The sequence below is a fragment of the Eretmochelys imbricata genome, chromosome 11, assembly GCF_965152235.1.
Source record: "Eretmochelys imbricata isolate rEreImb1 chromosome 11, rEreImb1.hap1, whole genome shotgun sequence".
Lineage (NCBI taxonomy): Eukaryota > Metazoa > Chordata > Testudines > Cheloniidae > Eretmochelys > Eretmochelys imbricata.
In genome coordinates, this window is record NC_135582.1 from 2,253,142 (window position 1) to 2,273,642 (window position 20,501).

The following is a 20,501-nucleotide window of genomic DNA, read 5'->3' on the forward strand; positions in this document are numbered from 1 at the left end:
TTCCTTCAAAAATTTCACATTTTTGAATTTTTATCCCAATTTGGGATGGAAAAGTTTTCAAAACCATGGAACTTTTCGCTGGAACAAATTTCTGTTTTCCAGCCAGTTCCATTTCAGCCTTGCGGGGAAGTTTCTGAGTGATTTGCCTACAGAATTCACAGCTTTGCTGGCTGGAGCAGAAAGCCACCAGGACTACCCTACAACAGATCTGTATTTCATGGGGGGAGAGCTGAAGTTGGAGCTTCTGCCAGGCAGATTATCTGAGGCTGGTGCTGGAAGAAATGATTTCAGTGTTTGCCACAAACTGTTTCACAAAGAGGAAGGTTTCCTCCAAGTATGTTTCGGAAAGAAGCTCTGCAAAGGGAATAATGTCCCTGCAGCCCTGCTCTCTAACTACATGACAGACCCACTGAATGATCAACAGGAGGACAAAGCGTCCCACAGTTATGTTAATTCTTCAGTAGGAATAAAGGTTTCCTGAGCTATATAGGAAAGATAGGAAGTATAGCAAGAGACCACCCCGGCTTAACCAGGAGATCTTCAATGATCTAAAAATCAAAAAGAGTCCTACAAAAAGTGTAAACTAGGTGAAATTATAAAGGATGAATATAAACAAATAACAAATAACACAAGTATGCAGGGACAAAATTAGAAAGGTTAAGGCACAAAACGAGATCAAACTAGCTAGAGACATAAAGAATAACAAGAAAAAATTCTACAAATACATTAGAAGCCAGAAGACAACCAAGGGCAGGGTAGGCCCGTTACTCAATGGGGGGGTGGGGAGAAAACAACAGAAATTGTGGAAATGGCAGAGGTGCTTAATGACTTCTGTGTTACGGTTTTCACCAAGAAGGTTGGTGGCGATTGGACGTCTGAAGTAGTGAATGCCAGTGAAAATGAGGTAGGATTAGAGGCTAAAATAGGGAAAGAACAAGTTAAAAATTACTTAGACAAGTTAGATGTCTTCAAGTCACCAGGGCCTGACGAAATGCATCCTAGAATACTCAAGGCACTGACGGAGGAGATATCGGCGCCATTAGTGATTATCTTTGAAAAGTCATGGAAGACGGGAGAGACTCCACAAGACTGGAAAAGGGCAAATCTAGTGCCCATCTACAAAAAGGGAAATAAGGACAGCCGGGGAATTACAGACTTCTGTACTGTCACGGAGTGTGGGGGAGTCCAGGCCCTGCACCCCTCTTCCTGGGATCCACTGAGACTCTCAGCCAGCCAGTAAAACAGAAGGTTTATTGGACAACAGGAACACAGTCCACAACAGAGCTTGTGGATACAACCAGGACCCCTCAATCACATCCTTCCGGGGGAGCAGGGAGCTTAGACCCCAGCCCTGGGGTTCCCGGCGTTCCTCCACCCAGCCCCAAACTGAAAACTAAACCCACCCAGCAGGTTCCCTGCTGCAGTCTCCGTCCACATTCCTGGGCAGAGGTGTTACCTCCCCCTCCCCCTCCCGGCTCAGGTGACAGGCTCTCAGGTCTCCCATCCCCAGGGCACATTCCCAGGTCAACACTCCCCCCTCCCTGCTGAGTCACATCGTCACATGTACCCAGCAAGATAATGGAGCAAATAATAAAGCAATCAATTTGCAAACATCTAGAAGATAATGAGGAGATAAGTAAGAACAAATCATGTCAGACCAACCTGACAGCTTTCTCTGACAGGGTAACAAGGCTTGTGGAGGAAGCAGTAGACGTGGTTTATCTTGACGTTAGTAAGGCTTTTGATACGGTCTCGCATGACCTTCTCATAAACAAACTAGGGAAATGCAACCTTGATGGGGCTACTATAAAGTGGGTGTATAACTCTTTGAAAACCGCTCCCAGAGAGTAGTTATCAGTGGTTTACAGTCAAGCTGGAAGGGCATAATGAGTGGGGTCCCGCAGGGATCAGTTCTGGGTCTGGTTCTGTTCAATATCTTCATCCATGATTTAGATAATGGCATAGAGAGTACACTTAAAGTTTGCGGATGATACCAAGCAGGGAGGGGTTGCAAGTGCTTTGGAGGATAGGATTAAAATTCAAAATGATCTGGACAAACTGGAGAAATGGTCTGAAGTAAATAGGATGAAATTCAATAAGGACAAATACAAAGTACTCCACTTATGAAGGAACAATCAGGTGCACCCATACAAAATAGGAAATGACTGCCTAGGAAGGAGCACTGAGGAAATGGGTCTGGTGGTCATAGTCGACCACAAGCTAAATACGAGTCAGCAGTGTAACACTGTTGCAAAACAAGCGAACACCATTCTGGGATGTATCAGCAGGATTGTTGTAAGCAAGACATGAGAAGATAGCAGCTGGCTGACCGGCAGTAACAGCCAGCAGCTGGCCGAGTTCCTCACAGAGCCCTGCCTGCGGAGCCAGGTTAGGAGGCAGGACGGGGAGCGGACAGATAGAGTGATGCACATGGGGCTGCTAGAGGGACACAGACTGCGGTTCAGAAGGGCTAGTGCGGGGGCAGACTGGGCCACAGGCTCAGGAGCTAGTGGGGTGCCAGCATTGAGCCGGGGCAGATGTGCCTCACTGAAGGAGAGGCTAGGGGTCAGCCAGGGTCTGCATGGGGAAGGCTCCCCAACTCCCTAAAAATCCCCTTCCCCTAAAAAAACCTGTTCCATACTCCTCCCACCCACCCCCAACAGCCCTTCAGGTTCATTCCCAGGCTCCTTCCCTGAGGGGGAGGAGGGGGACAGGAAATAGGGTTCTGTATGTAGTTTTAATGAATTATTACTCAGAGTCCTGTATTAATAAGCCTAGTAAGGAATCTATTTGTCAAAAAACTGTCCTGAATCTTTTTTGTTGTCTGTATTGTGCCGACAGGTTTGAAATTACCAAAACAACTAAAACTGGCGTGATTACAGGGTCTTATTTTGACATATAAAATATGCAGAATTTGAAAATCTTGTGCGCAGAACTGTTAATGTTTTGGCACAGAATTCCCATGGGAGTATCCGTTTGCAACCTGCTCTTAGCAAAGGACGCTTGGAAAGGTTCAACTCACCTCTGCACCAGCAGCGGTCTCCTCTTGGGCAGCTGGCTCCATTTGTGGATGACCTGGATCCCAATGCCCCTGGCCGACGCCGGCTGGAAAACACACCAGAGGCCATCAGTTTATCTGGCTGTAGCGGCAGCAGGGTAAGTCACTTGGCCCAGCTTGGTTCTTACTGGTTTTACGATCCACTTCTGGCGGCTACCACTCTCCTCCCAGGCCTTCCTCAGCAGCTTGATGTCCTGGGGAAGGATGAAGGACTGGGGGAAGAAGTTAAACTCCTTCTTGCCGAAACGAGCCTGCATCTTTGACAGGTTGCGCCACAGACGATCCTTCCTCCCGATTTGAAACGAGCCAGGGAAGTGGTTTAACTGGGAGAGAACCAAACGAACAGCAGTAAAGAGGTGTCCTTTTGCGGCCACATCCCTGCCTTCCCTCTCCACACTGCCCCTAGGCATGGGATACCCTCCCTCCCTCTCCTTCAAGCCCCCCCGCCCCCCAAGCAAGGTCAGCATGAACTAACCATCTCATGCCACTTTATGGCTAGCACTTCAAGGCCTAAAAATACTGTATCTACTTGAACTAGGCCTCTCCTGGTGATGTGCATGTCTATGGGGCAAAGCGTTACGTGCACCTACGGCAACCAAGCTGGCAGAAGCCCAGAGCCTGAGCAGCACCCTTGGCCAACATTTATCCACTTTCTTAGCTCCCCTTATCTCCCTGTATTCGTCCAGTCCGCACCAGGGTGGTATCTGGATCCAGCTCAGGTTCACCACACAGAAGCTAGAACCCCACAAGCCTCATTGCAAACACAGCCCTGAGCCAACGTGAACAGAGGGGCTTGGTGTCAAAGGGGGTGGGGGGTCAGCGCAGGAGATTCAGCCACAAAACCGATGAGTTTGGAGATTTCACCCAACAAGGATCAGACTAGATGTGCATGGCACATAGTAAAACGGGTCCCCCTTGCTCTGCCCTCCCCTCAGACACCCCCCCACCTGCATCTTCTTCCACTACCCTTTGCCCAGCATCAGCTGCAAGGATCTCGGAGCGCAGCTGTTACAGAGGGAGCTCCTGGCTGCGTTAGGTCTGTCAGGGTTCACTTCTCCTCTCCCAGGAAGAGAAGCACATATTACTGCAGGAGTTTTGGGGAAGTGGTCTCGATACTGCACACCATAAGGGTATACAACCCTGGCCGAGTTCCTCGGCCCGTAGCAATGGGTATCCAAGGAAGCGCACGCAGCTCGGCCAGACGGCATCGCATGCACTGAGCCCCGACGCTTTCATACCTTCTGATGCTCCTTGATGGCTCGGAAGCCAGGTGACTTCATGTGATGGCCCCAGCAGCCCAACCAGTCACTGGTTTCTGGAGGAGATGAGACAAAATTGGGGACCAAATTCACCACCTGCCCAGATTTCATCTTAAACAAGAACGCGGGATCATTCTCCCCAACTCACCCTCAAGGGGCAGGATTGAGGGGCCTAGACAGTGCCAGCAGGAAGCAGGCATGCCTGCTACTGACACCCCTCCGGCTCTGCCAAGCCAACCATGTTGGCTAGGCTCCAGCTTTTCTAGGTGGCTAGTTTCCCTGTGAAGCTATCACCGGTGCAGAACACCCTGCACTGAGCACAGACTGCACCTCTCATCTTCAAAGCACCATACGTACATTAGTGAATTAATTCCCACAGCAACTCGGGGAGGCAGAAAACTAACCAGACCCCTTTTTACCGATGGGGAAACTGAGGCAGGGAGGTTAGCATCCTGCCCAAAGCGAATGGGAGGCAGTGGGAGAATACAGGACTTCTTGGCTTCCTCTCCACTATACTACAGAGCCTCTTTGCTGGCATCTTGTTATAATCCCGATGCACCGGGCGGAGGACAGGTGTCCTGACACAAGTAGGAGCCCTGCAGCTGGATTGGTCAAAGCCTGGCAGGACACACTGTAGGGGGAAAGATGGGCTGAATGATCTAAGGCGGCTTCTCCCTGCCCCCTCATTTCAGACTTGCACGTCAGCAGGAGCTCAGTGTTCATGAGTTACACCCATCCTACCAGACGCGACCGCTTCCCCAGCGCGCGGAGGGAACGAACCACTGAGCTAGGAGACGCAGGAGGACTCACAACCACCTCTCCCAGCCCTGGGCATGTCAAGCAGAAACAGCTAGCGAAGCCATCCTCTGCAAAGACCTTCGCGGCGTTGGCGACGTGGCTGAGGGGCTAGGCCGAGACCATTACGTGTATTCTCCTGCCACCTAACCGAATTCTAGTCTCCAGCAGTGAAAAGGCCAACACAGGCCCAGAGCAGAACTGCCCTCGGTTTCCCCCTTTGTGGGCAGCAGGATGAGACGTGGGAGGGATCAGACGCCTTCCCCTCCAGGCTGGGAGAGGGAGCTCACCACAGCCCCAGCGCCTGCCAACTCAGCCGACTTACTCTTGCTGACTTTGAAGTGGGATCTGCCAATGGTTTGCTTCACGATGTTGGGGGTGACGGTGCTCATCTTCCATCGCAGCAGCTTCCTCTGCTCCCAGGGGAGCTTCTCCACTGGCAGGGAAAGAAGTGATTGCAAACGTCCGGGATGAGGGGAAAACAAGAGCTCACCTTTCTGTAGCCCCTTCTGTCCTGAAGGAACCTAGATGCCTTTACAAGCTTACCCTGAGGGGTGAATCGGGGCTAGCTGATTGACAGCCTGGGAGGAAAGGTGAAGCAGAGCTCTATACTCAGCTCAGACCACAGAAAGCTCAAGCAGGTGAAGTTATTACAGGAGGGCAAGGACTGGAGGGTGATAACTGAAGGGAATGGAGCGGGGAGAGCACCACCCAGCAGGGCTCGATCCCTTCCGTCAAACGGACCAATCCCTCTCGTGCCGGAGACCCTCAGAGCAAAGTGCCCCTTGTTCTCCCACGCTGGGAAGACTGCAGACAGCTTCTCCATGTTCTTAAGCCCGCTACAGCACTTTGACCCTTCCAAGCAGGGGATGGGCTGCCAGTTACCCCGGAGCTCTGCCCACGAGTACGTCTAATATCTTCTCTCTTCCCGCTGGCTAACACTCTAGGGACTGCGATCCCAGCACTGACCAGCCAGTTGTCTGGATCAGCGGCCTCTGGAAGCTAGAACGGTCAGATCTTCAGAGAAAGGAGCAAGACCCCCTGGAATGAAATTAACTCTGCAAAGGGGGAGAGCTGTATTCTTGGCACCACCTCATGATCAGCTGCTGCCCCGAGGCACGGAAGGCTCCCCCTCTCCAACCTCACTGCAGACGTTCTTAACCACAACCATTTCTAACCCCTTTGGGTATTTTAACCCTGCATAACTGTTTGCCTCAATAACATGGGGCAGGGAGTTCCACCAGCTTTAAGAATTAACCGGTGGAGGTGGTCATTTTAGTTTATTCCTTTAATTTCACAGAGGGGGTTACTTGTTCTTTTATCCCGGGATGAGAAGGGAGCACCTAACTGGCATTACTGTGCCACCATTCACTCCAGCCCTCCACTACTTCCGGTTCCTTCCACTCCCGGTCCGTGCTCATGGCTCCTCCCTGCCCCTTTCTGCTCTCAGCACTCAGAGGTGCTCAAACCCAGTTCACCTTTCTCATCCCGAGTACTGAAGTAGATGGTTGGAGGCACGGTGGGGAATAAACTGCATATGAGAGCTGGTTTGAGGATTCGTTCTTGGGCCGCAAGTGGCTGGGTCAAACACTCAATACAATTCCTGGAAAATAAGGGAGGGAGGGTCAGAAGGCTGGACTGTGTTGAGACAAGGGACGAGGCACTGACAACAGGTCCAGAGAAACGGGCATCCCCCGGTACAGCTCCCTGGCAGCCTCTCTCAATACCAGCTCCCTGCAATTCACCCCCACGGGCTAAGAAATTCCGTGACGCAACCGGCACCAGGGAGGGATCTAAGGCTCTGAGGCCGGTCGCGGAGAGGCTGAGCTGTTTCTGCTCCAGGGCAGCAAGGAAGCCTGGCTGATAGAAAGGGAAGGATCAGGTGGAACTCCGTTGTCCTGACTGGAGGGGGAAGCTACCCCAAAGTGATCTGCACTCCCTAGATCTGCCCCTGTACAGCTGCCAGCCCGGGACAAAGCCAGCCCTCCCAATCCGCCAACCGCAGGGACGTTACGCTCTCGCAGGGCGTGGCTGTCCCTCCTATCAGGAGTTTTCACCCCTCACTCGGGGACACCTGCAGCAACCGACTCCAGCAGCTTTCCTGTGCTCCGTTTCCTGAGTGAGTTTAGTGATGGCGGAAGGCATCCCACTGAGAGCCCCGGAGCACGAGGCCCAGGTTAGCCGCACAGGCTGTGTCAGAGCAAGCGCCCCTCTTCCCGCCAGGGGGCCATTTCCGAGGGCTTAGAGGTACACGCTGTCTCCATGGCCTAGTCGCTCCCTGCTGCAGGAGCCCAGGGGCCAAGCAGGGCCAGGCACTTCGGCCATTTGTGACATTCAGACTGGTCCCTTAGACACTGGAGCGAGGTGCCCGGCAAGCCCAGCTCCTTTGGCAGAGGCCAGGCAGCTGTCAGAGAGCCGCAACTAAGTCCAGCTGGGGCAAATCCCAACCTGTGTCCAGGAGTAACGAAGGGATAGGAGTGAACTGAAGACAGGTGCTTTACCCTGCAGCTAGCGAACAGGTGTTTCTCGTTAAAGGTATTTGCAGACTAGTCTGTATTGGGGACAGAATGCCTCCAATCAGCTGACTTTGATTTGAAATCCAGTCACTACGTGTACTCTGTATCCTACACCCAAATGGCTTCCCTCTGCCAAGGGGCCAAGCGCCTGCCTGAGACACCAACCACTCTGCTGTAGGACCCCGTTTAGAACAACTAACCTGGAAATTAGAGCCACAGAGCCATTGGGCGATAAACCTGTGACGGAGGAGCTGTCTGACTCGCCTGCAGGAGGAGGAGAGACTAAATTAGACAAGGACTGGGGATGTTGTTGGAGATGAGGGAAAGTCTGAAACCCAAGGACCACCAATGCTCTTCACAGCCTCCCTCAACGCCCCCAAGCAATCATAGGAAACTGGCCAGGTGGGCTACACACAGGGGTTTCAAACGATCCCTGTTCAATGCCCCACAGGGCCTGCAACTACAACCAGCCAAACACCAGTTCTAATTCTGGGGCAGAGAATCCCAGATACTGGTGTGACATTCTGCACCCATATTCACCATAGTGATAGGAATAGGATAGATCTTCTACAACCTACGTCATGTAAAGTGTCAATGGAAAAGTTATGGTTTGCTGAATAGGATTTTCCTATTTGAATGCATGTATCATTTTTGTATCTGAAGTTATGAATACTGACTATGTGCGTGTATTTAGGTGTTTGCTCCTGGGTAACACCCACAAGGGGGGGTACATTCAGTCTAGCCAGCACATTGTGAATGGACTATCCAAAGTTAATGGTTCATCTGCAGACAATGGGCCATGGAAAGCCTTAGTCTCACCTAATAACTCCATTTTGGTACCTGTATTTTTCCACAAAATGGGCTGGCAGCTTGGCTTTAAACAAAGGGGTTCCTGCCATATGGAATAAGCTATAAAAGGGAGACGTGACATCACCATGGGGCCTCAATCCCCGCCCCACACTCCACCTGGAAACACCTGAGGAACAAAGACGGAACTGGGGGAAGTGCTGGACCCAGACTGGAAAGAAGGAAGCCTGCCTATGTATGAAACACTGGTGGACTTTTATCTATCTGACCAGGTGAGACACTGCTTAATTCAAACCCTATTTAGTATATTAGGCTTAGATTGCGGTTTTGTGTATTTGCTAGGTAATCTGCTTTGATCTAGAAAAGGAGGACTTGTGGCACCTTAGAGACTAACCAATTTATTTGAGCATAAGCTTTCGTGAGCTACAGCTCACTTCATCGGATGCATACTGTGGAAAATGCAGAATATCTTTTTATATACACACAAAGCTGAAACCTGCTTTGATCTGTTTGCTACCCCTCAGAATCCCTTATTAGCGCTCTTTCTTTAGTTAATAAACCGGTTTTATATTTTACCGAAAGCCGTGCGGTTTGAGTGAAGTGCTTGGGGAAAAATCTCTGCCCAGGAACCAGAGTTGGGGCACGTCCACTTCCTTTGGAGAAGTGGCGAGCTGGGTAATAACTCAGACACTGGTCAGGCTTTTGACCAGGGCAGAACAGTACAGCTCCGGGGTCCTAGGCTAGGGAGCTGGGGGTTTTCTGGCTGGAGCCTCACTCTACTGGCAGCTCTTGAGTGGCTGAGGAGAAGCCTTCATGTACCTGCAGCTGGGTGTGTCCCTGCTTGTGTGAGCACATCTCCTGGAGGGGACTGCAGTTTGTCACAGCATCCCGGGGTGAGAGGGAGCCCCAGCTGGTGAAACAGAGGGCTCAGTGGTACCCCAGTTCCAGTGGTGGTGATGGTGGGGGGAGAATCCATCACACCTGGGTCAAACATTCCTGAGAAGCCATGGCCCACAGCCTCACTCACATCCAGCTCTCCACATCCCAGCCAAGCATCCTCAGCTAGCTTGTTTGGAAAGCAAGGAGAGCAGTGCTCATCGATCCCCAGTCACACACATACACATAGCCCCAGCTCTCCTTGGGACAGCCGCACTAACCCTCCTCTTCCTCCTCATCCTGACTGCAGCCATCTTCCAAGCCATCAGGAAGCTCTTCTTCTGCATCAGCTTCAGGCTCCCCAGGGTCGAGCAGGGGCAGGTTGATGGCCACCCTAGAACACAAGGAATTCAACGGAGAGTAAAGTCCATCCATGCAGCAGCACGCGTGGCGTGTCTCCATCATCACACCACGGAGGAATCTCAGTGGCCCTCGAGAAGGATCTCCGCCATGTGCCTGGGCTGACGTATGTTACACCAAGGCAGGGCGGCTAGAGCATGACACCTGCTCATCTGTCTTTGCTACAGAGATCCCCAGGGCACCTATACGGCTCCGATGAGAGGAGATGCGGGGCAGCATTTCGAGACATTTTGGGAGCCAAGGTACTTGTTGTGATGCTACACCCCATATTCGTCCTAGAAATATGGTTCTGATATGAATATGGCATAACGAAGATACACTTCATGCCAGATGGCTCATGTAAGACCTCATTGGCAAGGTTCTGATTCACTGAACGTGATTATCCAATCTGTGTTCCTGTATCATTTCTGTATCTGAAGTTAGGAATATTGATCATGTATCTATTCCAAATGTGCTACTCTGGGTGACACCCACAACTAGCTCTTCAGGTACAACTATGGAAAAGCCAGAGAGGACTGATGGCTCATTAGCAGAGACAATGGACTGCGAAAGAGCTCAGTCTTCCTGTGGATGCTCCAAGCAGCCTGCAAGTAATGGCTGCTACGACCCTGCAGAGACATGGGACGGAGTTACCTGGTACTGGACCCACCCCTTGGTATGCTGGTGTTTTTCCACTGGGAGACAAACCGTTCCCCCCATAGACAAGAGCTATATGAGGTAGGGGAGTGACATCATCATGGTTCTCCTCTGTCTCCCCGCCCAAAGAGACACTGGGAAACACCTGGAAACAAGAACTGAACTGGGGGGGGGGGGGGAGGGGGGGAAGCTGAGCACAGACTGGGAGGACGTCCAGCTTGTGAGTGAAAGCACCTGAAGTTCCAAGCTGCAGGCCAGTGCTGCTGGCTTTCAAGGCTCTGCCATTTTCCTAATTCAACATTTAGGGTGAGAAATAACATTTTGTAATCTGTTTCTTTGTGTACCAAGCTTAGTTTGCGTGTTGTTTTATTTGCTTGGTAATCTGCTTTCTTCTGTTTGCTATCTCTTATAATCACTTAAATCTGCCTTTTAGAGTTAATACATTTGTTTTGTTTATTGTTAAACCCAGTTTGTGCAATTTCTAACTGGGGAAGGGGTGGGGGGCAAGAACTTGTGCACATCTCTCTTCACATTGAGGGAGAGCGCGAATTTTTATGAGTTCGCGCTGTGCAGATTTTTCTATACAGCGCAAGACATTATACCTTTGGGTCTGCACTCCAAGGGAGCTGGGCACCTGAGTGCTGGGGCAAGTCCCTTAAGCTGAGTCTTCCCACAGCTGATCTCAGTGTCTGTGTCTTTCCGCAGCAGGGTGTGGCCCAGCCTGTGTGCGTGCTAGAGGAGGCTTAAGAGCCTGGCTCAGCAAGACAGGTTAAAGGTGGCCCATGCTGGCAGAATAGGTGGGCTCAGTGGTATCTCAGTACATCAGGTAGCACCTTAAAGGGGGGCAACCCGTCACACTTGTACCCTGGTCATGCTGGAGGGCAACAGGCTTTTAAAACCCAATGTGTCACGCAAAACAGGAACTCCTTTTGCTAACTGTGGGCCATGACACCCAAGCACACCATGGGGGAGACACGTGGGACTATTTATTGCCCTTCTCTCTAGCCCCAGCACTCTGGAGATGCAACTCAATTCCACCTCTTCCCCCACAACCATTCAAATCCCTTCCTGCTCTGCATGGTCTCCTGGCATCCTCTCACTTGGAAACAGAACCCCTTCCCCTGAATCTCAAGGGCTGCTGGGTACCATGACCTTGCTCTGGGAGATCTTTGCTGCATGTTCCTCTCCATAAGAGCATAAAAATGGCCAGACTGGGTCAGACCAAAGGTCCATCCAGCCCAGTGTCCTGTCTGCACACAGTGGCCAGTGCCAGGTGCTCCAGAAGGAGTGAACCTAACAGGTAATGATCAAGTGGTCTCTCTCCTGCCATCCATCTCCACCCTCTGACAAACAGAGGCTAGGGACACCATTCCTTACCCATCCTGGTGAAGAGCCATTAATGGACTTAACCTCCACGAATTTATCCAGTTCTCTTTTAAACCCTCCTATAGTCCTAGCCTTCACAACCTCCTCAGGCAAGGAGTTCCACAGGTTGACTTTGCGCTGAGTGAAGAAGAACTTCCTTTTATTTGTTTTAAACCTGCTACCCATTAATTTCATTTGGTGGCCCCTAGTTCTTATATTATGGGAACAAGTAAATAACTTTTCCTTATTCTCTTTCTCCACACCACTCATGATTTTATAGCCCTCTATCACATTCCCCCTTAGTCTCCTCTTTTCCAAGCTGAAAAGTCCTGGCCTCTTTAATCTCTCCTCCTACGGGACCCGTTCCAAACCCCTAACCATTTTAGTTGCCCTTCTCTGAACCTTTTCTAATGCCAGCATATCTTTTTTGAGATGAGAAGACCACATCTGTATGTAGTATTAAAATGTGGGTGTACCATGGACTTATATAAGGGCAATAAGATATTCTCCATCTTATTCTTTATCCCTTTTTTAAAGACTCCTAACATCCCGTTTGCTTTTTTGACTGCCGCCGCACACTGCGTGGACGGCTTCAGAGAACTAGACACGATGACTCCAAGATCTCTTTCCTGATTACTTGTAGCTAAATTAGCCCCCATCATATTGTATGTATTGTTGGGGTTATTTTTTCCAATGTGCATTACTTGACATTTCTCCACATTAAATTTCATTTGCCATTTTGTTGCCCAATCACTTAGTTTTGTGAGACCTTTCTGAAGTTCTTCACCGTCTGCTTTGGTCTTAACTATCTTGAGCAGTTTAGTATCGGCTGCAAACTTTGCCACCTCACTGTTTACCCCTTCCTCCAGGTTATGAATAAGTTGAATAGGATTGGTCCTAGGACCGACCCTTGGGCAACACCACTAGTTACCCCCTCGACTTTGAAAAATTACCTTTTATTCCTACCCTTTGTTCCCTGTCTTTTAATCAGTTCTCAATTCATGAAAGGATTTTCCCTCTTATCCCACTTTCCTCACTTGCAGTTCAATCCCCTCCCTTCCGCGCCCCCCATGTCACCTCCACGCTTGCATAAGGCCAGCTCAGTCCCTAGGGAAGGTTTGGTCTGCTGCACTGAAAACACAAACCTGGATCCTTCGCGACTGCAGGAGCAGCCCCTGAGTGGCAGAGCTGGGTCTGAAACTGGCTGGGCTTTTCCAGGGACGGGTGAGCACTGCTACTTCAGAACCGGGCTGGCGCTGAGAGACACGTGCTCGGTTTTCAGACATGCTTCAGCAAGCTGCCGCAGCACCACTGTCCTGAGAACTGAGCAAACCGCTACAGGGACCCCTTTACTGGAGCAAAGACAGGCAAAAGGCCCTGACTGCAGAGGCCGAACTTCCTCCGCGCACGGGAAGCGCAGTGAGCCTGGCAGATCACTGGGGAAGTGAGATAATTACAGACAGATCACAGGGGAAGCTGCAAAGGGAGCGAGGTCCCTTTGATCTGGGATTTAGTCACAAAGCTTTACCCAATACCTGACAGCTCACCTGCCATTCGTCCCTGCAGACAGACAGGTTCTCCAAAGCTCAGGGCACTTCCCTTTCATTTTTAGCAGGTCCAATTAAACAGTCACCTCTGTCTAAATGTTTGTTATTAGCACAGGAGACCAACCTGAGCAACACCGTCTGCACCACAGGGCTATTTGGTTATTAGTACAGGTCAGGGAACTGCTCCCGCACAGGGGCATCAGCGCGGTGGAAAAAAAAACGTTGAGCCAGCCGGCAGCTGCCTAATGCCATGCTGCAGCAGTAACACCTACTTAGTACTCATACAGCTCTTCCCAAAGGGGAGGCCATATAATTGACAGATAGGGAAACCGAGGCACAGATGGGCGGTGGAGAGACTCACTCAAGGTCACACAGGGAGTTAGGGGCAGAACCAGGGACAGAAGCCAGGCATAGTGGCCGATTCCCTGTCTGGGGCACATGGCTTCTCTCAGTTCGACAGCTGTAACGGATCATGGCACATGGAAGCAGTGCTCCTAGGTAACCTGCCTGCATTCTCAAGCAATCATCTTCCCATAAGCATCCACACCCCCAAGTAGGAATCTGGAACGGCTCTCAGAACAGAGAGAACGCAGGAGCCCAACACGAGCTGTGCCTGCCGAGAACTGCAGAGGGGCACCAAGGCCATGGCAGCCCAGTTGACCCCCCAGCTCCACAAAGGAGAGATCACGGAGGACTTTTCCCATGGTACTCACTCTGGGTCTCTCAGGGGAGCGGCCTGCTCCCACTTCGCATCCTTGCTCAGCTGGATGGTGGACATCTGAGCTGCTACCGCGGAGATGTCGGCATGGTGGGCTGGCTCGCTTTTCTCCACCTGGTCTCCACTGCTCAGGGCCAGGAAGTTCACAGTCCGACAGGGCGCACTGGGGTCCGAAGAGTCAGAACTGGAGGCTAAGAGGCGAACACTGATTCGTTTCGTGCAGACAGCGGCACTGTCGGGGCCAGCCAGGCTCAGGTTACCGCTTAGGCACCGGTTACCCATCTCCAAGTTCAAGGGGGCGGCCATTTCTTTTGGGCTCAGCTGGGTGAGGAGATGCTGTTTCCAGTGGCTGTTCCTGTTGAATAGGTTGTACTGGAAGCCCGTGTTCATGAGGCAGGAGGTCTCAATCCTGCGGCCAAATTTGTTGTAGGTGTTAACTTTCCCGCTCAGTTTTCTCATGGCCTCTGTGAGCCGGATCTCTCGTTCCTTGGCTTTTAAAGTCTGCGCCCGGCTCTCGCTGTCCTCCAAGTACAAAGAGGTTCGCTCGACTCGGAGGGCCGCACTGGGCTGAACTGGAGACAGGCGGGACACGGGGGTGGCGTGCTCCAGGGCAAGGCCGTTGCCTTTCCCAGATCTGTTCTCCAGACTCATGGAGGAGCCGTCCCCGTTCCCCCCACAATGGGACCAAGATATCGCAGGAGACCTAGGGGGGGTCTTCAGTTTCTTGTTCTCCGGCGACTGCAGCAAAGGCACCTTAGCACTGTTTGGCCGTAGGAAGGAGTTATTGTTTAGCACTGGTTTGTACTGGCTGGACGTTTGTCTACCTGAGCCTAGAGGAGCACTCTTCCCCCCTGAGCCGGGCTGCTCCCCAGCTGCACTCGGCCGGGGGAACGGGTTCACCGCCGAGGATGCCATGCCGAGGTCAGCCTGGAGAGCTCTGGGTGGGACAGGAAGCTGTCGGCTCTCCAAAGCACTGGACCGTAAGCAGATGGACTCGAGCCGCTGGTAGGGCTTGTGTCTGAGGTAAGAGCGCCGATACAGCAACGTGCTCCCAGCGAGGTCCGGGAAGGGATGGGGCGGGGACCGGGAGAGGGGCAGGCTCCGGTCACTCAGGTGACTGCTGCATAACGAGGCTGGGTACAAGAAGCAGGCACGCTGGGGAGGGATCCCTGAGTGGATTGGCCTGTGGTCCTGGAAAGTATTTACATGCTTTCTTCCTAGCTTCCAGATGGGCTTCACCTGCTGCTGAGCGAGGAACCAGGCCTGGCTCTCGGGGGATCTCTCCGCAGCTGGAACGGGGAGTTGGAAGTTGCTTCCCCTCTTGAGGCCTATGCTATAGTGCTCCGGTTCTGCAGAGGCCATGTAGAGCCATAGCACACCAGGCAAGGGCTGACTCAGAATAGGGACTCAGACGGGATCACCAGCATCTTCTCCAGGGTCCTGTCAGCCTGCAGCAAGGACACAGTAAGCAAAAGCCTTCAGCTGCAGCCCGCACCACTGGCAAAGCTCACCCTGCCCAGTGCCCAGCACCAAGGCAGGGTGAGCTCTGTGCGCGCTGGACAAAGCCCTGGCTGGGATGATTTAGTTGGGGTTGGTCCTGCTTTGAGCAAGGGGTTGCACTAGATACTTCCTGAGGTCCCTTTCAACCCTGAGATTCTATGATTCAATGGACAGTACCACAGTATTAGAGGGGACGGGTAGGTGGGCTGTGCTTACTCCAGCCATCCCTGCCTATCAATGGCTGCGCCCCTCCCCACGCTGCAGAGCGAGCCCATGGTGCCTCCTGAGGCTCTGCCCGGGCATCCCAGTGAGAAGTGAACGGCGCTTCCTGGGGCACAGGGGCACTCGGCTGAGAGGCAGCGTCTGAAGTTCAGCGGGAGGACAGGGACATTCCTGATGTCAGTTTACAAAGCAAATGCCAAAGAGGGAGTGACCACCCACAGCAACATTTCAGCCCCCCGCCAGGCGTAGGACTGACAAGGAGACTAGCTAAAACCCACCTGGGGGGCCCTGAGCTTCACCCCTAATACCCAAAACAGGCTAGCTAAAACCTCAGCTGATGCCACCTTCATCCCCTCCCCCCACCCCGGTACTCCTCTGGGACACAGGCTACAGAAGCCCCAGTTTGGCAGAGACAGATCCAGAGAAATCCAACCAGAAAGAGAGGAATTCTGTCTATTTTGAGGGCTCACACGTGCAAGGCTGGTTACAAAATATTAATACACTCTTCGAATTCAGGTGATGGGAGCGGGGGCGAACCTCAGGAAACTAGTTGGGAAATGCAGGGGTCACCCTCAGCATGGTATGAACAACACACACCCAACCCCACTGTTAGGAAAGGGATCACGGGGTGAGAGACCGCAGCTGTCAGACTGATTATACCGTCCCCCCCTCAGAAGCGTGCGTACAACTTGCGGTGTTACCCCCAAAATAGCAAAGTGAGTTTGCCACCCATCCTTTTGATGAGAACCGCAATTTTAGAACAAATGCTGTTGCTGAAGTCAAAACTAAACAGAGATCACAGACTGAGGATTGACTGCTCCCCTCGCAAGTCAGCACCACGGGGTCTCCACACAGCCATATGCATGCAGACAGGCCGATTCAGTGTGTTACCCAGGTAAGCGGCACACTACTCAAGGACTGGCTGTTGGAGCTCGCTCAGACGAGAGCCACACAAACTCACCCAGAGTACAGTGTTTCCCAGGACAGAGGTGAAGATACAGGGCAGTAGGAAGCAGGCAAGAGATTCTCTGTTCTTAGTTCTGAACTCTCAGAGATGGAAGCTCTCTCTAGACTGGACACAAAGTCAAAGAACAGCTGGTCTCTCACACAAAAGTGGATGCAGCAGAGAACAGCTCAGCGAGGCCTTTAAAAGAGCTCTGTCCACACAAAAGCCTTTACTTTCTTAGCCAAGTACAGGAGAGAAATCCCTTTTCACTGCTGCTTTGCAGTTTCGCAAGCAGCTACAAAAGAACAGATCCAATTGCCAAAAAATACAGCCACAGTTCAATGAGTCAGCAGATGAGACATCACACCAAGCCTGGTGGACAATACGGCCAAACCCCTTCGAACAATGTCAGGTTTACAGCATTCAACTGTTGCAGCATTCCTGACTCATGCGCGCAGGTCTTGAGATCGCAGTGCTTCTCTTAAAGACCCAGCTCCCGGAGTCATGATTATGTGACAATCTCAACTCTCAAATTTCTCACCCTCCTGGTTGCAGAGAAAAGCCTGAACGTGTCACCTGAGTGTGCTCCAAAGGCTCAGGCCTGGGCTACATTAGAAAATAAGGTCTGTTTACCAACGGTCGATGGACCGTTGACCTAGTGCTGTCTACATGGGGACTTGGGTCAGCTTAACCATGCTGCTCAGGGGAGGATTGGTCACTGCTCGGGGCAGCGGGTTACCCCTGCCGACGGGAGAACCCCTCCCGCCGGTGGAGGCAGTGTCTATGCTGAAGCCCTACAGCAGCAGAGCAGTGGCAGCGTGGACAAGCCCCCCGAAACCAGAAGGCTAAATAAGATCCCAATACATAGTCTTGCAACATTTCATGATTTTTAAGCCAATCTCACAATTTTTTGGGGGGGGGGGGGGCTGTCTCCACTTGTAACCATTTCTACTCTACCTGGCCATTCCTTTGGGAGGGCACGTTTATTGGCAGCCATACCAAAAGGAGATTCCGCTAAGATAAACACAGCAGCGTCTACATTAAACGCAGACGCAAAACCCAAACCCTACCAAACCAACGCGCTCCCCTGTGCACACTGGAGAGAGGGGGAACACATGGGACAGATGTTCGTCACATGGTTTAACGCATGACTGGAAAGCACCCAGATACTGTGGTGATGTGGATGAAAGAAGAACCCGGACAGAACAGAATTAGCAGGTTGAATTAATTCCCAAACGTTCGTTTACCTTTCGCCACTCGGGAGCCTTGGCTCTTTTTAACTGTAGTACACTGTTAGCAGGAACTCACGGACAAGGAGACTACAACCCTTGGGAAGGGGGCAGGCAGAAAGTGTATTAAGTTTAGCACAAGTTCCCTTTGGAGCAGCAGGAACAGAATTTGCCCTGTAAAGAGCCCTCAAAGCTCAGAATATTGGAAATGAGCTGGGACCCAGATACAACACGACTTGGTGGAGTCGGATTCTGGGGCACTGTCAAAATAAACAGGTGATGCAACGGGCATGGCTGCTCTCTGCCTTAGAAAGGAGCCATGTGCAAACTCAAGGCCACCAGGTCCAGTTGAGGAGACAGCTCTCCAGAGATGAGTGGACTCAGTCGGACAAGCAGAGCGCCTAGCAGGGATCATCTGCAGACCTGAACTTTGACAGGAGTTAATGGATTTCATAGCCCTAGTCTGAGTCCCGCTCAGGACAGCGGCGACCGAACTAGGTGAGATGTGGTTTCCCTAGAGTCTTTGTTCACGTCAGCGGCAGGCTCTGCAGAGAGATACGGACCAGTACAGGCCACAGGGACTGAACAGAAGCGATCTCTCTGGGTCAGGCCCAAGACAGAGGCTGCACCCTGCTGCCTTTAGCTGTGGATGTCAAGCTGGCACCCTTCCCCAGCACTACTCACTAAGGGGGTGTCTACATAGCAGCTGGGCGCATGGTTCTCAGCAGGGATACATGGAGGCACTGAAAGTAGCAGCGTAGCCAGGGCAGCAGCCCGGGCTAGTCACCTGAGTACAACCCCCCCCGGCCCCCCCGGCACATACTCAAGTCGTAGCTTGAGCTGCCATTGCCACGTCCAGCACAGTGCCTCGAGCAAAGCTAATGCGTCCATCTGTCTGTGCTATGATGCAAGCTCCTGGCTGCAGGGTAACCATACCCAAGGAAAGCACCCAGAGAATCCACCTGTGGCTCATTGTCTGGACTATACTTAGTTCCCAGGTCCCAGCTCTGTGCGCTGGCGAGAAAAGGAAGCTTGCTGCCCTCACGTCCTGAAGTGCTCGGTGCGAGCGCTGCTCAGGGCAGGACTTCAGTGCATTGTTCTTTATGAGCACCATGTGCATGGCTGCGAAGAGCTACCAGTGAGAGCCTGTGAAATACCTGCAGGTCCCCACAGACGAACAAGGTACATGGGCCTATGTACTGCCTGTCCTCCCATCCTGCTCACTACTGTTCACAGCATCACAACAAACACTGCTACACAAACCTTGGCACCCACAGGGTTCACTGGAGCACCAGCACTAGGAAAAGGCAAAGTGGATAGCACAGACCCGCCCTCCTACAAACTGTGGCCCGCAGCCCTTACGGTTCTATACTGATCCGTCAATAATGCAAACAAGGAGACCAGTGGAGATTTGCTCCTGGCAGAGAGAATCAAGCCTGTTGCACGGAATGAAGTCGCGCAGTACTGTGTCACCTAGTCTGCACCCAAAACACGTTCCTCCCTGTTGTGACAGTCACATCGATTAGCACAAGACCAAGAGTGAAGCCAAGACACCATGAGCCGCTGGGATTGAGTTACTCCTGGTAAACAGATTACTTAATATTTGCTTCCAGCTCTCCTTCCCCAGGCACACACAGACTGCAGAGACACTCGAATTCTGAAGCTATTCCAGGGGACAAATCAGACTAATCTGAGAAGAAACAGTGTAAAAAGGAGCAAGGAAAGAAACCCGCCACCCAGGATATGCCTGGCTCAGGGTACGTTTACACTTAAACCTCTCCAGTGGCACGGCTGCAGCACTTTAGTGTAGACGTACCCCGATGAGAGGCCTTCCCCCGTAGGTGCAGGTAATCCACCTACCCGAGAGGCAGTCGCTCAGTTGATGAAAGCATTCTTCCGTGTCTCTCTCTCCACCAGAAGTCGGTCCAATAAAAGATATTCCCCCCCCCCCCGCCTTGTCTCTCTAATACTCCCCACAAACAGTTATACGACATAGTGTTAGCAGTATAAATTATACCATTAGAGTTCTCGCGGTCAGCTTCCCCGTGTGGACAAACTCACAGAGAAGGTGCATGGTCAGAGATGGGAAGGAAGGAAAAGCGAACCCTGCAGAGATAACAGAGTGAGTTAACTCCGAGAACAGGAAATAAAGAATTCACGGGGCCACTGGCAAAGCACAGGACAGACAGGGACCAACTCTCAGAGGAGAATTCTTCAGTAGTTGGAGATTTTAGGTACTTGCTTCCTCATTCAAAGCTACACCGTTCTCGAGCCAGCTAACCTCAAAGCACTCACTAAAGGTGTTACAAAGCAAGCTAGACTGGACAAAGCTTTGCACCACCGCTGGGAACAACCCCTGCCTGGCCCCAGGGAACAGGCTGGCTGATCTGAGAACTTTCCATTCTTAACAGCTAGAATTGTACGGCTGTGCTCAGTCATTGCCACGGAACAAACAGAAGTGCGAGGGGAAATGCCATCGCCTCCAAGGGGAGAGGTCTCACCTGACGGCACCCCAGGTGCAAGGCATAACACAGGTCTTGCTGACTGACACCAGGGGAGGTAAGAACTGGGGAGCAGCATCACAAGAGCAGTATCTGCCAACAAAGG

General features: G+C 51.9%; 1 protein-coding gene across 2 annotated transcripts in view; it reads right to left on the reverse strand.

Moving 5' to 3' along the window:
• TTLL4 (tubulin tyrosine ligase like 4) overlaps positions 1-20,501 on the reverse strand; it is a 45,359-nt gene that overhangs the window by 16,223 nt on the left and 8,635 nt on the right. For both annotated transcript variants that reach the window (XR_013347493.1, XM_077829989.1), the window contains exons 2-9: positions 13,993-15,445; positions 9,593-9,705; positions 7,829-7,892; positions 6,591-6,715; positions 5,438-5,548; positions 4,297-4,373; positions 3,187-3,381; positions 3,023-3,105 (exon numbers count right to left, since the gene is read on the reverse strand). Coding sequence is in view for 1 of the 2 variants with exons in the window: in XM_077829989.1 (XP_077686115.1) it covers positions 3,023-3,105; positions 3,187-3,381; positions 4,297-4,373; positions 5,438-5,548; positions 6,591-6,715; positions 7,829-7,892; positions 9,593-9,705; positions 13,993-15,359 (2,135 nt within the window). In the remaining variant the exon portion in view is untranslated. The remainder of the gene's footprint in view (positions 1-3,022; positions 3,106-3,186; positions 3,382-4,296; positions 4,374-5,437; positions 5,549-6,590; positions 6,716-7,828; positions 7,893-9,592; positions 9,706-13,992; positions 15,446-20,501) is intronic.